At 39.0% G+C, this 25,831-nt stretch overlaps 1 protein-coding gene across 1 annotated transcript in view; it reads right to left on the reverse strand.

The window, feature by feature from the left end:
- LOC121379065 (transmembrane channel-like protein 7) overlaps window positions 1-25,831 on the reverse strand; it is a 59,207-nt gene that overhangs the window by 15,466 nt on the left and 17,910 nt on the right. Inside the window, exons 6-11 of the mRNA XM_041507526.1 lie at window positions 23,466-23,608; window positions 20,866-21,013; window positions 19,712-19,885; window positions 9,020-9,180; window positions 8,442-8,559; window positions 7,343-7,440 (exon numbers count right to left, since the gene is read on the reverse strand). Coding sequence (XP_041363460.1) covers window positions 7,343-7,440; window positions 8,442-8,559; window positions 9,020-9,180; window positions 19,712-19,885; window positions 20,866-21,013; window positions 23,466-23,608 — 842 coding nt within the window. The remainder of the gene's footprint in view (window positions 1-7,342; window positions 7,441-8,441; window positions 8,560-9,019; window positions 9,181-19,711; window positions 19,886-20,865; window positions 21,014-23,465; window positions 23,609-25,831) is intronic.

Genomic DNA, 25,831 nt, shown 5'->3' on the forward strand with positions numbered 1-25,831 from the left:
GAATAGCGAATGTCGATACACGTAATACGTAACAGTACTAGAATATCGAATGTCGATACACGTAATACGTAACAGTACTAGAATATCGAATGTCGATACACGTAATACGTAACAGTACTAGAATATCGAATGTCGATACACGTAATACGTAACAGTACTAGAATATCGAATGTCGATACAAGTAATACGTAACAGTACTAGAATATCGAATGTCGATACACGTAATACGTAACAGTACTAGAATAGCAAATGTCGATACACGTAATACGTAACAGTACTAGAATATCGAATGTCGATACACGTAATACGTAACAGTACTAGAATATCGAATGTCGATACACGTAATACGTAACAGTACTAGAATATCGAACGACAATACATGTAATACATAACAGTACTAGAATATCGAATGTCGATGTACGTAATACATAACAGTACTAGAATATCGAATGTCGATGTATGTAATACATAACAGTACTAGAATATCGAATGACAATACACGTAATACATAACAGTACTAGAATATCGAATGTCGATGTACGTAATACATAACAGTACTAGAATATCGAATGTCGATGTACGTAATACATAACAGTACTAGAATATCGAATGTCGATGTACGTAATACATAACAGTACTAGAATATAGAACAACGATATACGTAATACATAACTGTACTAGAATATCGAATGACAATACACGTACTACATAACAGTACTAGAATATCGAATGTCGATGTACGTAATACATAACAGTACTAGAATATCGGATGTCGATGTAAGTAATACATAATAGTACTAGAATATCGAATGTCGATGTACGTAATACATAACAGTAGCCTACTAGAATATCGAATGACAATATGGCCGTAATAGTGCTCACCACTCTAAAAGTGAAGCATACATGGATCAAACTCGGTTATAGCCTTAGTTTTTCATGACTCGAGTTTCACACCTTCTGGCGTAATTCATCAGATGGCTGAACATTACTCTATCTCAGATAGGACAGCACATACCACAGCCTTTGATATGCCCATGGGACATTGTTTGGGATGGGAATTTTTTTTCATTAAAAATCAGCTACAAGCTTGGTTACAAAAACGAAAGGAATGGGAAAGGGATGTTTAACAACTACTCTCACATCTAGTAAATGTCAAACATGTGATAACTGATATACAGTGGACTCAAAGTGGATTTCAAAGTCCCATCCGGCAACTGTAGATATAGAGTCAAATCCGCTTATTTGGATGTGCCTCGTGCAACAACAATATATTCAAATAAGCGGCATATACAATAAACCGAAGTTACTATTTCGACATATGATATACCCAATTAGGACCTCTTCATGATTTATGTAAACCCGAATTGCGATTCTCCCAAATGGAAACAATTGACATGTGCTATTTTTGTCAGAAACCAGTAAATATTCTGTGTTAATAAAATACTGATTCCAAGTTCCATATTGTGACTTCTGTTATCATTATTAAGTTTGTCTATAAACTAAATAAATACAAGAGACAACAGTTAATGCTGTTTGTAGTGCCTAGACACAGAACTGACTTGACAGCCAATGACCCAGCTAGGACCACCGGACGTTCATTTAGACTGCCCACAGTTAAATAAGTAAAGGGCCCAGGGCTTCTCTAATTTTGTTTAAATCCACTTGCAATGGGATTAATGATTTTAAGAATTACTAGCCACAATTAAAAATTCACTAGCCCTACTTTACTTTAAGTTAATACAATTTTACTAAATAATAGTAATAATCTGATATGTTACCTAAAGAGGGAGATAGAGATTAAAAACACTAACATTAGGAGTTGGGGTGGGGTCAGGAGATGCATATTTACAAAATAGACTTAACTGCAACATTTGACCAAAATAAATTCACTAGCCATTGGGCATGGCAATATTAGTTATTTACTAGCCCAACATTGAATATCACTAGCTATGGGAGTGGGGCTACCATAATCTAGAAGCCCTGTCTTGCATGGTGGTAGTAGTTATTTACTAGCCCAACATTGAATATCACTAGTCATGGGAGTGGGGCTATCATAATCTAGAAGCCCTGTCTGGCATGGTGATAGTAGTTATTTACTAGCCCAACACTGAATATCACTAGCTATGGGAATGGGGCTACCATAATCTAGAAGGCCTGAGGGACGTTATTATTATTGCTATATTGTGAAAATAAATTATTCTTGTCAATATTTAGAGCTAAAACATGATTAATCATTTTAATCTGCTATAACTTACCTTTTGTCAGCATTTAACATTTAGAATAGTAATCACCATAATCGGACACCCCAAACAGGACTCCACAGTGTGAGCTACAGACCAAAAATCATGTGTTCAAAGGTCCCGCTAAAAATAACACTAGCACTGTAGCAGCCAACAGTTTTTGCTTGTTACCATCACTACAATTCATAGAGAAAAATATCTGCCAAGTGTTTATTTATGGATTAAACATAAACTGCTTCAAAAACGGCTAACACGAGATTAAGGGATGCCTGCTTACGAAACAAAACTGGCAACCGACAAGGCGGTAAAGACTGGCTTTGATTGGTGATTGTCCCCCATTGTCTCAGTCAGATGAATCTCAGAGTTCATGGATTAATTACTGTGTAATTACAAAATGTATTAATACCTAGTCATCCGAAATAAATTAAGAAACAAGAAAACAAGTTTGTCGTAAGTCTTTATTTTCTTTTAACAATGAAATTAAATAAAATTAATGAAAGTATTCATTTCTGCATGTACGATAGTACAGTATTACATACAACCATAAATTCTAGGAAAACGCATCAAATAGATTTGCCCAATACAAAAACTTTCCTATGTTTTACATCAATTGTCACTTGACAAGGATAATTTCATATTCAAATATCTGAAAACACGTACAATTAACTATCAGATTTTGTATTGTCATAATGGAAAATGGTTCCATGCAGGATAAATATATTGAAATATCTGAAATATACAATAATCCGATATCCAAATAAGTGGATTTTACTGCATTATGAATAAAACTCTCCCCAAACCATATGCTTTCTATTCCGGATTTCGAATGCAAGTTCAAGAGCAAATGAATGCTTTATGTAGTAATTAGCTCTGCATGTCTACACCGGAACATAATTTAACTTGTTGAATAATATTAACGATGGCAGGTCCCCGTAATTGAGACACCTGTAGTAAGTGAAATGAATTAATCGCGCCTCTTTGAAGACTTAATTAATAGACATAGAACAGCACAGGTCTGCTGGGACGGTTATGTGCAGCTTGATCAATCGGATTATTATTAGGGTAAAGTGTTCGTGAATAGGACACCCTTGGCGTTTTAGATCAAATACTATAATGTCCGTTTATGCCTTTGATGCATTAAACCATTACTATACAATAGCTGATATTCTTTTAACACGTTGACTGCCACCACGAGTATATTTGTATGCTGAGCGCACCAGATTTTGCCACTACGAGTTTACTCGTAGTAAAACAAGTGCTGTGTCGTATTAAATTAAAGTTGTCAGCAATGGCAATAACACAATTAGTAACCTTTCTGGCAATGACTAATAACAAATTGATGTAATAATCAATGAAATTATTTATTAATTAATGTTTGAATGATTTTGATTGTGAACACAAGTCGCAGCATTTCATAATGGAAATATCTTGACACATATCTCTTTGACTAAATCATTTATAGTTATAATGTTAAAAATTAACATAAATACAGGAACAGATTTATTCCTAATGTTTCAGAGCAATTTGGACTATGTTTGAAACATTCATATAAATGATGAATCGATGATTGTCTTCATCGATGAAAGTAAAAACTATAACACAGCGATCAAAAGAAAAAAACGTTTTGCCATATTGTATAATGTGTTTATGTTTGAACTATTAATAAATGGGGGTTTATTGTCAGTGTCATATTGAATTGGTATGTCCATTATTCTGACATGTGATAAACTTTGAAACATTTTCCCACACAAAGAGCTGGCTTCCCGGGGCAGACTTCACAGATGTAACAGGATTCCCGTCTCGTACCGGCCTTTGTGCACACACGGCAAGGTTTGGTAGGTCGCTCTTTCTTCTCTGTGGGAGGCAGTGGTGCAAGGTAATGGAATGTCTCATTTACTGGAGCCTGGGAATGTGCTGGGCTGTGGTCACGTAATTTGTCATAGACATCACCAAGCAGGTGAATTGTGACCAGGTCACGAAATTTTAATAGCTTCATCTGCTCTCTGTTGTTTGTGTTGTACAGGATGTGGGCATTTAGAAGAAACACTTCTAGGATATGCAGGACAATCTTCTTATACCACCGGATTGTCTTGCGTAGCGCCGAGTAGTAAGACAGCATTTGATCTGACCTGTCTACTCCAGCCATGCCATTGTTGTAATCTCGGACTGTGTTCGGCTTTCTTGACAGCTTGTCATTCCGATTTCTAACATCAACCATCTCAATTCGATGCATGTTGCTGATTGTAAGAACTTCGCGTTTGTCTTTCCATTTGCAAGCTACCACTGATTCAGACCGCTTCCAAACATGTTCCCCCTTCTTCAACTTCTGTTTGATTAAATCTTTTGGATTTTCTTTTCTGTCAAATCACAGAGTTCCACAAAGATAGGTTGATCGGTTTGTCATCTTCTTCACCAGACTCACAGAATTGTAATAATTATCTGTGTACACCACATGGCCTTTGTCTAGGTAGTACCGGCCTCGGTGGCGTCGTGGCAGGCCATCGGTCTACAGGCTGGTAGGTACTGGGTTCGGATCCCAGTCGAGGCATGGGATTTTTAATCCAGATACTGACTCCAAACCCTGAGTGAGTGCTTCGCAAGCCTCAATGGGTAGGTGTAAACCACTTGCACCGACCAGTGATCCATAACTGGTTCAACAAAGGCCATGGTTTGTGCTATCCTGCCTGTGGGAAGCGCAAATAAAAGATCCCTTGCTGCCAATCGGAAGAGTAGCCCATGTAGTGGCGACAGCGGGTTTCCTCTCAAAATCTGTGTGGTCCTTAACCATATGTCTGACGCCATATAACCGTAAATAAAATGTGTTGAGTGCGTCGTTAAATAAAACACTTCTTTCTTTTTTCTTTTTTGTCTAGGTAGCCGTCCAAGAGGTCTAGAACAGTTGCAGCAGCTTGACCATAGCCGTCATCATCAGTTAGGTGGACACCACTGTACACCCGAATCTTCAGAACAGTGCCTCGAGGCTCGCACAGTTCATAGTGTTTGATTCCATATTTATGACATTTATTCTTGATATACTGGCGAAACAGCAATCTGCCACGCCAAAGTACCATGGACTCATCAATAGAGAGATCTTTCTCTGGATAGTAAATAGCCAGCATGACATCGTTGAAATGATCCAGAACAGTACGTATCTTGAACAGGCGATCATCATTACGTTGATCATTGTCTGCAAAATGCCAGAAACGCAAAAGTAGTTGGAAACGGTTGCGGCTCATGACACCACAAAAAAATGGCGAACTGTATAGAACATCAGTACTCCAGTAGTGTTGTATAGTAGGCAAGGTTTTTGGACCCATTTGAAGCAACAATGCAGTGAACTGTTTCATTTCCTTAGCATCTGTGTCCTTCCAAGATTTCAAACGTGATTCTCTTCTTAAAGGACATTGCTTGTTTATTTCCACTGCAGCATATCGATTTGTTTCTGTAACCATTTTATCTATCAACTGTGGTGTCAGAAATAAATCAAAATATGCACCGGGCGATGTATCCTGTAAGTCCATTCTAAGACCAGAGTTTTCAGTGCAAGCAAAGTCAGGTGGATCTTGGGCAACATCTGACCATGTATGCATTGGGACAGCAAGATTTCCACGCCCACCTGCTCCATTCCGTCCCATGCCTGGTCCTTGGCTGGAAACTGCTTGTCTATTAAACAAAATTGCAGCTCTACCTTGACCACGATATCGTACACTTCGACCTCTAGCTGGTGTAACCGCACCACGCCCACCACGGCCATCACCGCTTCCAGGTGTTCCACGACCACGAGGTCCTCGAGTACGAACCCCATCGTCACTTGAAACATACGAGTCTGATGAAATCATTGTATCATCTTCTTCACTGCTCCAGTTAGTATCAAGATCTAGTGAATCAGTATCACTAATATCCATATCAGGATCATCACTTTCCTCATCTGTTTCCATCATCAAAGCGGCAACTTGCTTAGCAGAAAGGTTTCTAGTTGCCATTTTGGAAAGTAGCAAGTACTGAGTATCAAAATTACGTAACAAAAACCAATGACGCAATAAAATCTGGGAGGCACGTGACTCGTAGCTGGCAAATACAATACAGTGATTGCATAATGTTGCCAGACTACGACTCGTACTTGGCATACCAAATAAAAATGTTATATTTCATTGCCAGCTACCAGTAATTTCGTGTCACACGCTCTTCCATAAATGTACTAAGTAATATGCATAAAATAACTTAGAAATAACATTTATGGATAAATAAAGGAAATGCATGCATATCTTTATATGACTTGGCAAATTGGACCAGCCGCCATTTTGTTTACGGCACTCAACGCGTTAACTTCATTTTACTTCTTTTTTTCTTCGAATAAGCACTTTATTAATTAACAGAAATAGAGTGCAAAATATGACATTTTTACAATTCGATTGTGACTCGGACACATTCCCTTTTAAGTCGCATAGGGTTTTCCACTAAAGATTATTTTACCCTAGTGTGCTCGCTAGTCGGTATAGGAACATTAACAGCAAAAAGTATATTAAGTGGGTTAATAAAGAAAAATATCAAATGGGTTTATGACATGGCTATTATGGGAAAGTTGTATGTTAAAGTTTTTTAAGTTTTATAAAACAATAAAATTTTGAACAAAAGAAAACTCCTCAACTAATAATAATAAAAAATGCTTCTTTTTTGGGGGGGATTTTGGCAAAAATTTAACCCTGGAAAGAAAACCAATTATAAATAGTTATTGAACAATGATGCTAGGTTTAAAATAATAATAATGTCTTGTTAACACTACAAACTTCCCACTATTATATGATTTAGCCTACTCTATTCTGATTGGACGTCGCTTAAAAGCCAAATGTTATCCTTTGATAACCCTTAGTAAATGATGTTATTACATCAGATGTGATGTCATTACATAAAATATGTCATGAAATGGACTTTGGTTTATTTTTAATGAAATAAGTTGTGTTGTTTGTAATTATAAAAATTGTTTGCCATTTTTGTGTGAATTTATTGACAATTTGTAACTATGATACATCAATAAATTCATCAAAAAATGACAAACAATTCTTATATTATTCACACATGCATAAAACAAAAATGCTACTAACCTTCTGGGAATCTCTAAATAAAACACTCTGAAGACTGAGGTGAAAAAATTCATGATGAGAATTTTATATATCTGCTGTCCAACAAATGTTTCCCAGCACTGAAACAAATTTAAAAAGTTTGTTTTGTTTAACGACACCACTGGAGCACATTAATAATTGGTTATTGGATGTCAAACATTTGTTAATTCTGACACGTAGTCATCAGAGAAAACCCTACATTTTTGCTAATGCAGCCTGGGATCTTTTATATGAACCATCCTACAGACAGGATAGCACATACCACGACCTTTGATATACCAGTTGTGGTGCACTGGCTGGAACGAGAAATAGCCCAAAGGGCTCACCGACAGGGATCGATCACAAACCGACCACACACCAAGCAAGCCCTTTACCACTGGGCTACGTCCTGCCCCTGAATTCAATAATGTCCATGTAGTAGTAAGGGTTCTTGTATATTCACTTCCCATGGACAACAGCACATGCCATGGCCTTAGATATGTATACCAGTTGTGGGGCACTGGTTAGGACAAGCTAAAAACTAGTGCCCCACAATCTAGAAAGCAACAGTCCTTAGCTCTACTATCATGTCATATATGCGAAACTCGTAATTAAGTACAAGATGCTACAATTTCCCAATGCTATTAATTAAACCAATATTTCTCACTGACTGGTCAATGCCAATGGGAAGTTTAATACCACAGACTAGGGTCTCCACGAGTACTCGAGTACAGGCCTAGTCTAGCAAGACTCGAGTCTGTTCGCGGGACTCCAGTACCCGTACAAGGAAGAACACTCATTTAATTGTATTTTTTTACTTCATTTTGCCATATGCTTGCCACCAGTTACATAATAGGGCTATGAAACTATGTGGAATGCATGATTTAGCATCCATGTTCAGCGCTGGAATTAAGATGTATAATGCTATTTTACTTTATTCCTTAGTCTCGTTATCATCTAGTGTAAGTGTCGGGTACTTGGGTCCGGGTTGAGTTTGACCCTCGAGTACTCGAGTCCAATATGATGGACCCATATATGACAATACCACAGACATGTAACAACCTTCGACTGTTAATACACTGTGTACAATGTATGTACCAACCTGTATCTTTGAGCATGACCCCATTCCAACTCTACATTCATCTTTTGGCTGACACTGCACTTCTGTATAAACACCTACCATAACAACGGCTAACGAAGCTAGTTTTAGAAAGACAACCCTGGAACAAACAAGTATAGCAACAAATATCCTGCATTTTAATTTTAACATGATGCACAATCTCCCGTCAAGCAAGCATTATTAAAAAAGTTGTTAAAGAGACATTCCTGAGTTAGTGTAAAAGTAATGCATGATATGTTCTCACAAATGGGTGTATATATGAGACAAACGTTATTAGCATGTAAGCGTCTGATATATTAATTACATCGAAAGCAAAGCAAGCTTATTGTTAGTTGTCATCTGTTTGTTATATTTTAATAATAGTTTGAATATATATAATAGCCCGATTTCTCACAGCAAACTTTAAATCTTTTCCAAGTGAAGTTTGCAAAATTATAAATTTATCAGTTTTAAGGGGCAATGCTTGTATTAATCTGAGCATTTCTGGGGGTTGGGGTTGGTGTTTCCCTTTTTTTTAAAGAAGAGACTGAAAACCTGTACATTTCATCATCATATCTCACCTGACCAAGTTAATTTTGATGATTAAGGACGGTCGGTAGAACTCGAACGTAGAAATGTAATCAAAGACGAATGGCACAACTGCATCCATCGCGAACAGCATGATGGATGGAAGAAATTCAATTAAAAGAGTATACATCATTCCACCCTTCTCACCTGTGAACTGAAAACAGAGGCAGTGCATGGGTATGTAGTTATATACTGTATACTTCATCTATAGTAACAATCAGTGTAGGCCTACTTCATGACATGGCAAACAGTATGGATTATACTGTATACTTCATCTATACTAACAATCAGTATATTTCATGACACAGAAAACAGTATGGATTATACTATATACTTCATCCATAGTAACAAGCAGTATACTTCATGACATGGCAAACTGCATCGATTATACTGTATATATGCTTCATTTATAATAAGAAACAGCAGTGACTGCTCTTTGTAAAATCTTGAGTAGCTAAAAAAAGCTCCCCTGATTATTTTTTTGCGAGAGTCATTGCTCTCCTCAGAAATTAGCATACTTTAATTGTTAAAATGTAAATGTCACCAAACTGATAATATTCAACAATAAAATTAATATCTGTTCATGTTTCACTGTCATTTGTACAGACTCATAATCAGCATGTTTAGCGGGAGGGGGCGGTTGTCGAAATTTCATGCAGACGGAATGCGTCAAACACGAGCGCCAAAGTCGTGGAGCCGTAAATGGGGGGGGGGGGGGGGGGGGGGGGAAAGAGGGGTCCCCAGATTTAAAAAAAAAAAAAAAAAAAAAAAAAATATATATATATATATATATATATAAACCATTGCCAAACAATGTGATGACGCCAGTTACACTCGAGAATAATACACTAACTTTTGTTGCGAAATATACGTTAACAAGTTGCATTAAGTTGTGGTATGCATGTTTTGCCTGGTCACAGAGCCACGACAAGAAACCATTTGTTTTCAGTCGTACCAATGTATTTATAATAAATGATACATGGCACAAATTCTGACAAATTCAAGCCTATTGGAACACATTACTAACAGCGGTTATTGGATGGCAAACGCAGTTATATCGACACTTGGTCACAGATGAAATCCGCTGTCGCCATATGGCTAATCTTTCCAAATAACAGCAAGCGATCTTTATGTTTAACAATACCACTATAACTGATTTGGTGATTGAGGAATCCGATGGGTAACAAACCCGGCTATATTATCCCGGTCATTTGGGGACATAGACTTTTATATGTCAAATTCAATATTTTTTTCATTTAAGTGGAATTCTCAATCCCTTCTGGCTACAGGCCTATTTATAATTATATACTAACCATCCTAACTTTTCAATTTAGTCCTATTAACATGTTTGCCACTAATAATCATCAAACAAATATTAATTTAAGCACTGTCATTTTGAAGTTTTAACTGCTCATAAATAATTAATTACTAACCATTTTCACTGATTAACTTTATGACTATCACTATACAAACACCACTGTCAAACAGTTAATTATTAATCACTATTCTTTTGAAGTTTTCACTGATGTCAGGCGTAAGTGTACACAACAGGCAAACACTAATTTCTGCCCTCTGACAATACGCAAACATTTTGAAAGTAAAACTTTTCAGGGGTGCAGAAATGAAAAATATTTCACCAGCCCGCTGGACCAGAACTAACTAAAATGTACTAGCCCTCCAGCCTAGAAAATATATACTCTGTCAAAAAAGAAATGCAAAGGTGATAGGGAAAGAAGAAAAGTGTTTGATTTTACAAAATAAGGGTTTTTTGTACAATGTTGCTGAATGACCATGTTTGTTAATGTTCCTGGAATGGGACAGCATGCCCAAATGCACCCTAAAACAAATTTAACACACGTTGTGCGACAATTGCAGGAAATCAGCATGAAATGGTCCGATTTTGATGAATGTACGTGAAACTTGGGAAAAGATTGGGATAGTGATGGGTATTTAAAGCTACAATGCTCGCAATGATGCCTCATTTCCATTTCGACGTAGACAAGTTACAAGATGCCAAGACTAAGCCTGCCGAATCAAAACATTGCAATAGGCTGCCTCCAGTTAGGTGAATCGTAGTCAGCAGTCGCACGCCACATGAACGTCCATCAGAGCACCATTTCACTTCTTTGGGACAGGTACCAGCAATCTCAATCAGCTGAAGACCGGCCCAGAAGTGGAAGACCTCGTATAACAACTGCAGCACAAGATCGCTACATCCGGGTTCTGCACTTGTGTCACCGAACTGCCACAGCAATGAACACTGCTGGACGCATATCTGGTTTGAGAAGGGCGTTTGCACAAACCATTCGGAACTGACTTCAAGAAGCTGGTTTACGGGCTAGGAGACCATATGTTGGCCCTGTCCTGCGACGTCAACATCAACATTTATGTGTTCGCTGGTGCACGAATGTACAAGGGTGGAACTTAGGAAACTGGCGGCGAGTATGGTTCAGCAATGAGTCACGTTTCCTTCTACAGCGACGTGTTTACAGACACCGCAATGAACATCTTGCCAACAATTGTGTCGCCAGATTGATAGATTCGGTGGAGGGAGTGTCATGATGTGGGGAGCCATCTCATACACCGGCAGAAGTGAACTTGTGTTCATACAAGGCAACCTGACAGCTGTATGCTACTGGGATGACATTCTTCGCCATCACATGCTTCCCATTTTGGATTGACAGAGAAAACTCTTTTAGCAGGACAATGCCAGGCCGCATACGGCATGTGTAACAATGGATTTCCTACAGAATGAGAACATCAATGTGCTGCCATGGCCATCAAGATCACCAGATCTCAACCCCACTGAACATCTATGGGACAAACTGGAAAGACGTGTACCCGGTACACCAGCGTGACCCAGAGCCTAAGACGCTTCCGCAACTGTCACATGTACTGCAGAAAGAATGGGCTAGGATTCCACATGCCCAGATTCAGAGACTCATTCAGTCTATGCCAAGGAGATGTCACGCAGTGATTGCTGCTACTGGTGACCACACAAGGTACTGATTTCAGCGCCCTCGTGCGACGTTGTTTCGTGAAGAAAACGCCTCCACCGCCGTCAGTCCATAGCAAGAACATTGTCACATACTCATTCAAATGTGACTGTGATACGATCATAAATAACGAAATTATGCCACTTTGTATTAAAGAGATAATTCCATGAATATTTTGCCTATGCGTTTCTTTTTTGACAGAGTATACTTCTGTTTAGCAATATTTTAATACATGTTTATATATTTAATGACAATAACATTAAGGACACTTGGTAAGTTATCAACATCACGTGGCAAAAGAACGAAATCAAACCCCAAACCGTGATTGACAAATCAATATATGTTGAAATATTCTGATCAAGACTATGTTATTCACATTTCTTTCATATAAATTTACAAAATTTACATATCACTAACATATTTTCAATGTAAACAACTCATTTTTAGGAATTACTGACCTTTGACAGGCCTCGTTTTCTGGGAATTAGGCTAAATTGGAACCACTATCAAAACTGAACCATTTTTGTTGGCGAAAACGAAACCGATTTTGCTATAACTGCACCTCAATGTAATGGCGAGAATGATACTTTTTTCTTTTCTTTTTTTAAGCCGTAACAGCATTTCATTTGATTACATTTCACTGACTTCTAACTAACTGCTAATACTTCAATCTCAGCTATATAGACATGAAAATAAAACAAAATAAAAAATGATTAATATAGCTGTTGTTTTATTGAAAATAAGAGGCTTGTGGCTGTAAAAGTCATGGCTCATAAAACTATTACCTTATGTTCAGTTTATTTGCCACATCATAATCATTTCAATTTAATTCATAGAGATCTTCAAGATATTATTGACCAGCTCACTACTCCCTTTATTATTATGGGAGATTTTAATGGTCATGTACCACACTTTGTGGGGATGTGAGGATGTCAATATTAGAGGTAAACAATTCGAAGACTTAATTCTCAAAAATAACTTAATTTTATTTAATGATAAATGTTATACATATTTTCATTCTGCAAGTGGATCTTTCCCTTCCATAATTTTAACTCTTTGTAGTCCATCACTTTTTGTTGATTTCTCCTGCAAAGTTGGTCCAGACACTTGTGGTAGTGACCACTTTCCCATTATTTTGGAGAATGATGGACCTCCATCACTTGAAAGGGTTCAAAGGTGGAAATTGGCCAAGGCAAATTGGGGTCAGTTTCAGCATCTGTGCAGCACTCGTCTAAAACAATATGCCATTACTGATGCTTATAATCCCATGTCTTTGTTCACTTCCATCTTGAAGGACATTGCAGATGAAACTATTCCTAATACTTCGGCAGTGCCAAAGCATTTCAATAAACCATGGTTTAATGTTACGTGCATGATACACTCAAAGAGTGAAACAGGTTCCTTGAGCAGTTCAAACATGAGCCTACTGGGGATAACCTGGATACCCATCATATTGCTAGGGCTATAAGGCTCGCAGAGAGATCAGACAGAGTAAGAAATCATATTGGATTCAAGTTGAATTCAGAAACATCTGTGAAATCTGTCTGGAATAGGATCCGTAAAATTAAAGGTAAAGAATCCAGTAATACAGTTCAGCAGTTGTCTGTCAAGGATACAGATGTCACGTCTCATCGTGACATTGCCAGTGCACTGGGAGACAACTTTACTCATAACTCATCCTCTGCTTTCAGTACAGATGTCACGTCTCATCGTGACATTGCCAGTGCATTGGGAGACAACTTTACTCATAACTCATCCTCGGCTTTCAGTACAGATGTCACGTCTCATCGTGACATTGCCAGTGCATTGGGAGACAACTTTACTCATAACTCATCCTCTGCTTTCAGTACAGATGTCACGTCTCATCGTGACATTGCCAGTGCATTGGGAGACAACTTTACTCATAACTCATCCTCGGCTTTCAGTACAGATGTCACGTCTCATCGTGACATTGCCAGTGCATTGGGAGACAACTTTACTCGTAACTCATCCTCTGCTTTCAGTACAGATGTCACGTCTCATCGTGACATTGCCAGTGCACTGGGAGACAACTTTACTCATAACTCATCCTCTGCTTTCAGTACAGATGTCACGTCTCATCGTGACATTGCCAGTGCATTGGGAGACAACTTTACTCATAACTCATCCTCGGCTTTCAGTACAGATGTCACGTCTCATCGTGACATTGCCAGTGCATTGGGAGACAACTTTACTCGTAACTCATCCTCTGCTTTCAGTACAGATGTCACGTCTCATCGTGACATTGCCAGTGCATTGGGAGACAACTTTACTCGTAACTCATCCTCTGCTTTCAGTACAGATGTCACGTCTCATCGTGACATTGCCAGTGCATTGGGAGACAACTTTACTCGTAACTCATCCTCTGCTTTCAGTACAGATGTCACGTCTCATCGTGACATTGCCAGTGCATTGGGAGACAACTTTACTCGTAACTCATCCTCTGCTTTCAGTACAGATGTCACGTCTCATCGTGACATTGCCAGTGCATTGGGAGACAACTTTACTCGTAACTCATCCTCTGCTTTCAGTACAGATGTCACGTCTCATCGTGACATTGCCAGTGCATTGGGAGACAACTTTACTCGTAACTCATCCTCTGCTTTCAGTACAGATGTCACGTCTCATCGTGACATTGCCAGTGCATTGGGAGACAACTTTACTCGTAACTCATCCTCTGCTTTCAGTACAGATGTCACATCTCATCGTGACATTGCCAGTGCACTGGGAGACAACTTTACTCATAACTCATCCTCTGCTTTCAGTACAGATGTCACGTCTCATCGTGACATTGCCAGTGCATTGGGAGACAACTTTACTCATAACTCATCCTCTGCTTTCAGTACAGATGTCACGTCTCATCGTGACATTGCCAGTGCACTGGGAGACAACTTTACTCATAACTCATCCTCTGCTTTCAGTACAGATGTCACGTCTCATCGTGACATTGCCAGTGCACTGGGAGACAACTTTACTCATAACTCATCCTCTGCTTTCAGTACAGATGTCACGTCTCATCGTGACATTGCCAGTGCACTGGGAGACAACTTTACTCATAACTCATCCTCTGCTTTCAGTACAGATGTCACGTCTCATCGTGACATTGCCAGTGCACTGGGAGACAACTTTACTCATAACTCATCCTCTGCTTTCAGTACAGATGTCACGTCTCATCGTGACATTGCCAGTGCATTGGGAGACAACTTTACTCATAACTCATCCTCGGCTTTCAGTACAGATGTCACGTCTCATCGTGACATTGCCAGTGCATTGGGAGACAACTTTACTCATAACTCATCCTCGGCTTTCAGTACAGATGTCACGTCTCATCGTGACATTGCCAGTGCATTGGGAGACAACTTTACTCATAACTCATCCTCTGCTTTCAGTACAGATGTCACGTCTCATCGTGACATTGCCAGTGCATTGGGAGACAACTTTACTCATAACTCATCCTCGGCTTTCAGTACAGATGTCACGTCTCATCGTGACATTGCCAGTGCATTGGGAGACAACTTTACTCATAACTCATCCTCTGCTTTCAGTACAGATGTCACGTCTCATCGTGACATTGCCAGTGCATTGGGAGACAACTTTACTCATAACTCATCCTCTGCTTTCAGTACAGATGTCACGTCTCATCGTGACATTGCCAGTGCATTGGGAGACAACTTTACTCATAACTCATCCTCGGCTTTCAGTACAGATGTCACGTCTCATCGTGACATTGCCAGTGCACTGGGAGACAACTTTACTCATAACTCATCCTCGGCTTTCAGTACAGATGTCACGTCTCATCGTGACATTGCCAGTGCACTGGGAGACAACTTTACTCATAACTCATCCTCTGCTTTCAGTACAGATGTCACGTCTCATCGTGACATTGCCAGTGCACTGGGAGACAACTTTACTCATAACTCATCCTCTGCTTTCAGTACAGATGTCACGTCTCATCGTGACATTGCCAGTGCACTGGGAGACAACTTTACTCATAACTCATCCTCTGCTTTCAGTACAGATGTCACGTCTCATCGTGACATTGCCAGTGCATTGGGAGACAACTTTACTCATAACTCATCCTCTGCTTTCAGTACAGATGTCACGTCTCATCGTGACATTGCCAGTGCATTGGGAGACAACTTTACTCATAACTCATCCTCTGCTTTCAGTACAGATGTCACGTCTCATCGTGACATTGCCAGTGCACTGGGAGACAACTTTACTCATAACTCATCCTCTGCTTTCAGTACAGATGTCACGTCTCATCGTGACATTGCCAGTGCATTGGGAGACAACTTTACTCATAACTCATCCTCTGCTTTCAGTACAGATGTCACGTCTCATCGTGACATTGCCAGTGCACTGGGAGACAACTTTACTCATAACTCATCCTCTGCTTTCAGTACAGATGTCACGTCTCATCGTGACATTGCCAGTGCATTGGGAGACAACTTTACTCATAACTCATCCTCTGCTTTCAGTACAGATGTCACGTCTCATCGTGACATTGCCAGTGCATTGGGAGACAACTTTACTCATAACTCATCCTCTGCTTTCAGTACAGATGTCACGTCTCATCGTGACATTGCCAGTGCACTGGGAGACAACTTTACTCATAACTCATCCTCTGCTTTCAGTACAGATGTCACGTCTCATCGTGACATTGCCAGTGCACTGGGAGACAACTTTACTCATAACTCATCCTCTGCTTTCAGTACAGATGCTTTTGCATCTTTTCGAAACCAAGCTGAAAAGCAGCCCATCAACTTTTCTTCTGAAAATGCTGAAGTATACAACAGGTCTTTTTCAATGGAGGATTTGCAGGATGCTCTTTGTAGAGAAATGATACTTCAGTAGGACCAGATGAAATTCATTATCAGTTATTTTTAACAACATCTGGATTTCTGGTGACTTTCCTTCTGATTGGAGGAACACAATTATTATTCCTATTCCCAAGCATGGTAAGGATCCAACCAATCCTACTAGTTATCGCCCTATCGCTTTGACAAGTTGCATTTTTAAAACCATGGAATGAATGATCAGTCATAGACTTGTCTGATATCTTGAATCTCACAAATTCCTTACTACTAGTAATGTGTAATGTGTGTTCTGAGGCCTAATTCACTAAACTCTCGCAACTTTGCGATCTCGCAGTGCAATGCTAAAAGACTTGCAAAGAGCATTCTTTGTTGTCTAGCAGAGCCTAAGAGACCTTTGTGAATTAGGCCCCAGATCTAGACGAAGCATGGTTGATCATCTTGTTAAGATTTGAAACGTTTTGTAGGCTTTCATAATCAGCACTTGGTTTCAGTATTTGTTTATTTGGAGAAAGCTTACAATACCACGTGGAATGGGCCTTACTTAGAGGTTGACTTCCTGGTTTTATTACTGTTTTTAAAAGATAGATCTTTTAAAGTCCTGGTGGGATCGACTTTGTCTGATATTCACCCACAACAGATGGGTGTACCTCAAGGTAGTAGTATCCTGTCTATAACTTTTCGGTGAAAATTAACAGCATCACCCAGTGTTTAACACCTGGTGTGGATTGCTCGTTATATGTCGATGATTTTCAGATTTGCTATAGATCATCCAATATGAGTATAAATGAATGTAAGTTGCAGCTTTGTTTTAATAAACTTCATCAATGGGCAACTGACAATGGCTTTAGATTCTCAAAGGCAAAAATGGTTTGTATGCATATCTGCCAGAAAAAGAGGTCTCCACTTAGATCCACAGTTAATTTTGGATAAGAATCCAATTCCGGTTGTGGAGACTAAATTTCTGGGGGTTATATTTAACAGGAAACTATCTTTTGTGCCCCATCTTAAATATGTTAAAAAGAAGGGCTTAAAAGCACTCAATATTTTAAAACTTATTGGTAATACGGAATGGGAAGCAGACCGAAAGGTTATGCTTTGTCTATATAAATCTCTTGTGAGGTCAAAACGTGATTACGGATGCACTGTGTATAGGTTGGCATGCAAGTCTTACTTGCAGATGCTAGATCCTATACACAACCAGGGACTTAGGCTTTGTCTTGGAGCTTTTAGAACATCTCCTGTAGAGAGCTTGTACGTTGATGCACACGAACCTTGTTTTGGTGCTAGACATGCAAAGCTTTCTCTACAGTATTCTACCAAGATTAAATCATTACTGAAACATCCTGCACATGATGCAGTGATTGATAACAAATATATGAAGTTGTTTAATGCAAGGTCAAATGCTATTCGTACATTTGATCTTTGCATTAAGGGCATCTGAAGAAAGATCGTACAGATGCTGTTGTGTAAAAACAATTTGTCATGGAAATTCAAAACAGGCACCATGATTGTGCTACAGTTTTTCCATCAAACACAATACTTTCCACGAGACTCCTGACTCAGCATCAATCTTTACTGCTGAACTTTGGCAGTCATTAAAGCCTTAGAAGAAAGAAATAAATGTATTATTTTGACCAACTCACTTTCATGTCTCCAAGCTTTACAAAGCATGAAACTGGATCATCCCTTAATTGGGATGGTGATACTAAAGTGTCTTTTTATCCATTGCGAATAAAGACACTGTATTTGTTGGGTGCCCAGCCATGTTGGCATCAGGGGTAATGAAGACAGATTCAGCTGCCAAGTCTGCTTTGGTTTTGCCTCATGCCAGGGCTGATGTGCACTATACTGATTTTTAAACATAGTATCAACCAATTTATCTTATCGACTTGGCAAAATAATTAGAATAATGCAGTTGTGAACAAGCTTCATGCTGTCAAGCCAGTCTGGGGAAAGTGGCAGTCCTATAGGCAGTGCAGGAAGGATGAAATGGACTTGCGTGGTGCTCGCATCAGTCATACATACTTGACCCATCCATTTATTCTAAAGAAAGATCCTCCACTTCAGTGTGAGCACTGTCAGTGTATTCTGACTGTATGCCACATTTTGGTGGAGTGTACTCATCTCAAAGAAGCTAGAAAAGATACATTTGGACAATGAAATATGATTGTATCATTTCGACTCCATCTAGAACTTTTATTACAATTTCTACGTGATACTGACTTTTATTCACAATTTTTATTTTACCTATCTGTGACAGGGTTCATAGCCTTAAAGACCAAACAATTCAAAGACTTTCAAAAGACTTTCACCTGCCATTTTCAAAGACTTTTACACAGCGGTCAAAGACAACAGAATGCGATAAAACTACCAAATCAGTTCGCTTACATTGCTGTCCATGGCAAAAATTTAGCTTTTTTTCACGCATCATGACAGATTAAACCTGGTAACTGGAAAATATCAAATGCATGCAGCTGTAAAATATATCATCATTGCTTTGGCTATGATTTATGAGAATTTAAAGACTTTTGAAGACTTTTATTACAATTCAAAGACCAAACAAAATCTTTTTCAAATTGAAAGACTTTCAAGGAATTTAAAGACCGCTACGAACCCCGTGTGATATTTGTATTTTTTGCAGTTCTTTACACGGTGTTTCAATTTCACAGTTGCATTTTTATATGATGTTGATCATCACTTTATTTTTGCATTTACCATAGTTTGACACCCAATATCTGATGCAATTTTCGTGCTGGGGTGTCGTTAAACATCTATTCTATTCTATTCCAATCATAAATTGCATTTAAAACAAAAGAAAAAAGAAGAAAAGAAGAAAGCATGCAGCACCTACCATTACCATACTCGACCAGCGTGTAGTGATGTAGATGAGGTAGGCCGAGCCACACAGCGACAGTATGACGAATATATTGGCGATCACTCGCACAATGTACAGCTTGAACCTGTTACTGCAGCTAGACATGATCAGTTTATACTGCTCGTTAAACCTCCGCTCATATAGGTCGGTCTGGTGAACATAAATGAAAGAAATGTTTGTTTAACAATACCTCGATTAGCATATTTTTAAACTACAGCTATATTTTCAGAAATGAAAGTGGGTTACACTAAAAACAAATCTTAAAATGTTAACCCGTTTTAGGCCAGTGTTCGTTTTTACGAACACTGCTTATTTTCGTCAAATTGTTACTGTTAACAGACTTGTATTACAGTCAATGATGCTGTTGGCTTTTGACACGTTTTGCCAGACACTGAGCTGTTAGTGTTTTTCACAGTTAGGTTACTACTTTTGAAAAGTATAGCAAGATATCTTTTATATGCATGAGCTGCCTCCCACAATTTCAATCATAGGAGTTAGAAGTAAGGAAGGAACATCCAATTCCAATATAAAATAATATATATATCCACCACCCCCTTCACACCCCCCGTTGGTAGTAACTTATTATATGACTGGTCTCTAGTCGTTGACCTTTTCTGTCTCCTATGACAAGACTTAATAAAAATACACACCAGGTAAAATTACAGAATAACCATCAGCTTTATCATCAGGTAAGCGTTAAGTTTAAATCTAAGTACTGATATCCTTCCTTCCTTTCTCTCTCTCTCTCTCTCTCTCTCTCTCTCTCTCTCTCTCTCTCTCTCTCTCTCTCTCTCCCTCTCTCTCCCTCTCTCCCTCTCTCTCCCCACCTCCCTCTCTGTCGCTATCTCTGTCCGCCATTGTTTTGCTACTGTCATTTGTAAACCACAGATGTTGATTTGCTCAAAATGCACAAAGGTGTGATTTATCATAATTATAGGATATTAAACAAGCTTTTATTTTGTATCATGTTTATGTCCAAAATAACATAATTTTCTATTGTCATGAGCTTTAGCGAGTGACAATAAAAATTATTTCATGAGGTCTAGTGGGATATATTATGTACCAAGATATTTTTCACCATATGGGTAATAAATACTGTTTATATACCACCACAAATCATTTCTACTCACCATTATGTGGTAGAAAAGCTGTTTGTGTTTTCTGGCCGCCATTTGGTGATCAGTCAGGCTGTAGTCCCAACTCCCAAACACTATGTTAATAACAAGACTGTGCAGATCAGACACATCCTTCACGACCTGTCGTAAATCATGCGAAATGCTGAAAAGAAAGGAATGTAATGATGCCTAAGCTCATTGTTTACCCCCCTCCCAAAGGTTTGTTTTGTATAACAACACCACTTGAGCACATTGATTTATTAATCATTGGCTAGTGAATGTCAAACATTTGGTAATTTTTCACTCATAGTCTTACAGGGAACCTGCTACATTTCTCCACTACAGCAGCAAAGGGATCTTTTATATGCACTTTTCAACATATAGGACAACACATACCACAGCCTTTGATATACCTGTCATGTTACACTGGTTGGGACAGGAAAACCTCAATCAGAGTATATGGGTCCACAGAGGTGGTTCGACACAAGCACCTCAAACAAGCGCTCTACACCATCTGAGCTAGATCCCACCTCGTTGCATCTTCATAAATCAAGGCTAATATTCGGTCCTCGTATTCAGCCTTGATACATGTAGTCAAGATTACTGATATCCACTACTAGTGCCCTCTATTGGAAGAAAATTTGTAACACCGATTATGTCCCTTACACGATGACATCGCTGACCAATCACAGCATCGGTAACATGTGACAATCTTGAAAGCAATATAAAAAATTAACCGCCGAAACCTTTTTTTAACATATCGTGACAAACACGACATGTTTCCATGGATGCTGACGCTGCCATCTTTGTTTACAATAACAAGGGAATCTATAAGGAGTGTTGCGATTCGTTGCATTCAGATCTCATCGCATCCAATGAAATTTAAGCATTTTGTGGCACGATTTCTTGACGACATGTATCAAGGCTGAATACGAGGAATGAATATTAGCCTTGATTTATGAAGATGACCTCGTTGAAGCAGAGAAATACTGGACGTCAGACATCATTTATAATACTGTAGTTGTGAAACACCATCAGGCCTTGAAATATGAGACAATCAAACCAATCGATTACATGCCGATCGGCAGAAAATTGTTTTGTGGAACCAATGTTCTGATTTCCTCATTTGAGAGACAGGCCTGATTTTAACAAAAAAATTATACATAGCTAACGTGTCTAACGTACGATATTATGGATCCTTGCAAAATGTGCTTTTCTTTATTAAAAATGTTTGTGAAAGTTTGTTTTGTGTCACGACAACACTAGAGCACCATGATTTATTAATCATTGACTATTGGATGTCAAACATTTGGCAATTTTGACATATAGTCTTGCACCAACCCAGATAAGACAGCACATACCAGTCGTGGTGCACTGGTTAGAACAAAAAATAGCCCAATGAGCCCACTTTTCTTTTTTCAAATGGCAACTTTCAATGTCTTATTTTCTGCTTTCGAAATGATGCCAAAGATCTCATCTTATCCCTTATATAGCGTGATAACACGCAAGCTGTAAGCTAACAATTTAATTATGTTCTGGACGTGATGGCTTAGTTCCAGCACAGACAATAAAAGGTAAAGCTAAGACAGATTTTCATTAGCCATGGGGACTAGTAACAAAGAAAATAATACTAAACCCTATTATTGTTTGGGAATGTGACTGAAAGATTTTTGGCCTATCCTGAGATGGCAAACCATAAGACCTTTTCTTCTTTCTTGGGTTTACGGATATGCATACCAACCCAAAAAATGAGGAATGAAATGAAAATAAAATCAACATTGGCAATATTATCTACCAGTTCACCTGAGCAGCATTGATATACTGTAGTGTTGGTATAATGTGCTCCTACAGGCAGCCCATTGGGCTATTTCTCGTTCCAGCCAGTGCACCACGACTGATATATCAAAGGCTGTGGTATGTACTACCCTGTCTGTTGGATGGTGCATGTAAAAGATCCCTTGCTGCTAATCGAAAAAGAGTAGCCCATGAAGTGGCAACAGCGGGTTTTCTCTCTCATTATCTGTGTGGTCCTTAACCATATGTCTGACAACATATACATGTAACTGTAAATAAAATGTGTTGAGTGCATCGTTAAATAAAACACTTCCTTCCTACAGGCAGTAGCTAGTAGGAATTCCCCTATTAGGTCAGTTGGTAGAGTACTGACGCTCGTTCTGAGAGTCGGTGGTTCGAAAACCCTTCAGTAGAGGTGCATTTTTCTGTTACATTTGGAGCCGACGTAGGACCTGGGTGTGTTCGCAACACAAGAATACAATTATAACCCAATCAGGACCCATAACAATTCAACTGCCCATGGCCCACAACTCCGGGAAGTAGCTTCACTTGAGAGGGAAGTATGTAGTAGTGTTGGCAATATTATCTACCAACATTGTTATACTGTAGTGTTGGCAGTAGCTAGTGGGAATTCCCCTATTAGCTCAGCTGGCAGAGCACTGGATTCTCATACTGAGAGTTTGTGGTTCGAATCCTCTCATTGGAGGTTGATTTTTTCTGCTACAATACTGTACTCATCCTGAGCAACTTCTACTCACCTTAGGTGAGAACTAGGGAGTGCTTTTCCTTCTATACATGAAGATGATAAAGCCTCAACTTACGAGTTAGCCATCAAAATGAAGCAAAGCAAGAGACAAAACAGAAAGACGATAAGGTAGGCAAAGGACTTGTTGTATGTGTCATCGTTCACGGTCTGAGTGTCCGCATAGCTTCCGTAGAACATGTAGGAAAGTTCCATCCAGCCCTAGGAAAAATAACAATCACAAATATACACAAGTCATTTATTTATTTATTCACTTATTTATTTATTTTAAAATGTATACTGATGGAAAAAACAAACTCAAGTTTTTTTTTCGTTGTTAAAAATATTTCAAATATTTTATTGATGATTATTTAATTGTTTGGATTTTTAAGTTATGTCTTCATTATTGAATAAATTTTGACAAATTTTGTTGTGTTATCACAGATGGCATTTGCATGGATAACGTTGAAACCCTACACCATTTCCTGATCCAAATAGTGTGTGTGTGCCCACCTCGGGCTGCAGTTGTTGCTCTAAGTCTCCTTACCATTGACCCAATCAAGTTATATATGGTCCTTTGTGGGATGTTATTCCACTCATGAAGAAGGGCCTGCGTGAGCTGAGCGACGTTGTTTAGGATGTTGATGTGCTTCCTGACCCTCCTGTCTAGCTCCACAAATGCTTGATCTGGTACAAATCTGGACTGTAGGGTGGCCAATCGAGCACTGGAACATAGTTTTGGTTGAGGAAGTTAAGACAAACCCTTGCAACATGCTGCCTTGCATTATTCTGCTGCAACGTAAGGATATGCGCATGGATAAGTGAAAGGAACGTGAGGCCTGGTGACCTGATCCTGATATCTTATGGCTGTAAGATTGCCCAGGATGACCTCAAGAGGTATTTTCATTCCATGAGAAATTCATCCACAAACAATAACAGACCCTCCCCCAAAATCTGTTGTTTTCCTTAAAGCACGCGTCTGAATATCATTCACCTTGACGCTGATAGACATGATATACACGTTGTCGTCCATCTGATCTGTAAAGCGAGAACCGAGACTCGTCAGTGAATAACACGTTTCCAGTGGGCCAAGTAAAACCAATTTGGTGCATGTGCACACAGCTATTGCAATTGACATTGATATGCCTAGGTGTAAGTTGCGGACCAACATAGAGACAACGTGGCCTTAAGTTGAACTCCTGCAACCGATCCCTAACCGTCGTTGACACACTGGGCGACCATGAGTTCCTCCAACCTAACTCGCCGTATCCGTTGCCATCTGAAATTGATTACAGAGGTGTGTGAGATGTATATGCCTCTATCTTGATGTGGCAATGTAATGCGCGAATGTCCACTCCTGGGATGGTCAGCTAATCTTCCTGTGGTTCTGAGATACCCAACTAAACGAACGATCACTGACTCATGAATGTACCCCAAATCGCTGGGTGACACGATGTTGCGATTGCCCATGCATAATTAGAGCAATAGCCCTACGCCTATTAACTTATAACATTCGCAGCATTTTGCTTTTCAATCGTGTTGAAAAGAAATGTTGTGCACTCGATGTGTATTGTTCAAAACTTCGATTTGGTATGGTGTTCAAGTCCATAGCATGTGGCAGTGACCCGGATGCACGCTTTCTTGACAAATCGGTAAAAAGGATGCAGCTTCACACGTGCTCAGGGTTGACCCAATTTTAAACAAAGATTCTTTTGACAGTACAATGAGATAGCTATGTGTCAAATGTTACTGCATTTGGTATAGGGATAAAAAAAGTTATATTACCAAAACTGAACTTGTGTTTGTTTTTTCCGACGGTTAAAAGTTAAATTTTGTTTTGTGTGACAACACATCTGGAGCACATTGATTTATTAATCATTGGCTATAGGATGTCAAACATTTGGTTATTGTGACATCTATAGTCTTAGCGAGAAAACCCGCTACATGTTTCCATTAGTAGCAAGGAATCTTTATATGCACCATCCCACAGACAGGATAGCACATACCATGGCCTTTGGTATACCATTCATAGTGCACTAACTAGAACGAGAAATAGCCCAATGGGCCCACTGATGGATATCGATCCTAGTCCGATAATTAATTTTTAAAAAGTATGTATGTCTGCTACATAACAGAAAGTAAGAGAAAAACAAGGAAGGAAAAGATAGACAGATAGACAGATAGACAGAGAGACAGAAAGACAGATAGACAGAGAGACAGATAGACAGATAGACAGATAGACAGATAGACAGAGAGACAGAGAGACAGAATGACAGATAGACAGAGAGACAGATAGACAGATAGACAGATAGAAAGATAGACAGATAGACAGAGAGACAGATAGACAGAGAGACAGATAGACAGAGAGACAGATAGACAGAGAGACAGATAGAAAGATAGAAAGATAGACAGAGAAAGATGAAGATAGATTCTGAATTGATAAAT

Source organism: Gigantopelta aegis, chromosome 8 (assembly GCF_016097555.1).
Source record: "Gigantopelta aegis isolate Gae_Host chromosome 8, Gae_host_genome, whole genome shotgun sequence".
Lineage (NCBI taxonomy): Eukaryota > Metazoa > Mollusca > Gastropoda > Neomphalida > Peltospiridae > Gigantopelta > Gigantopelta aegis.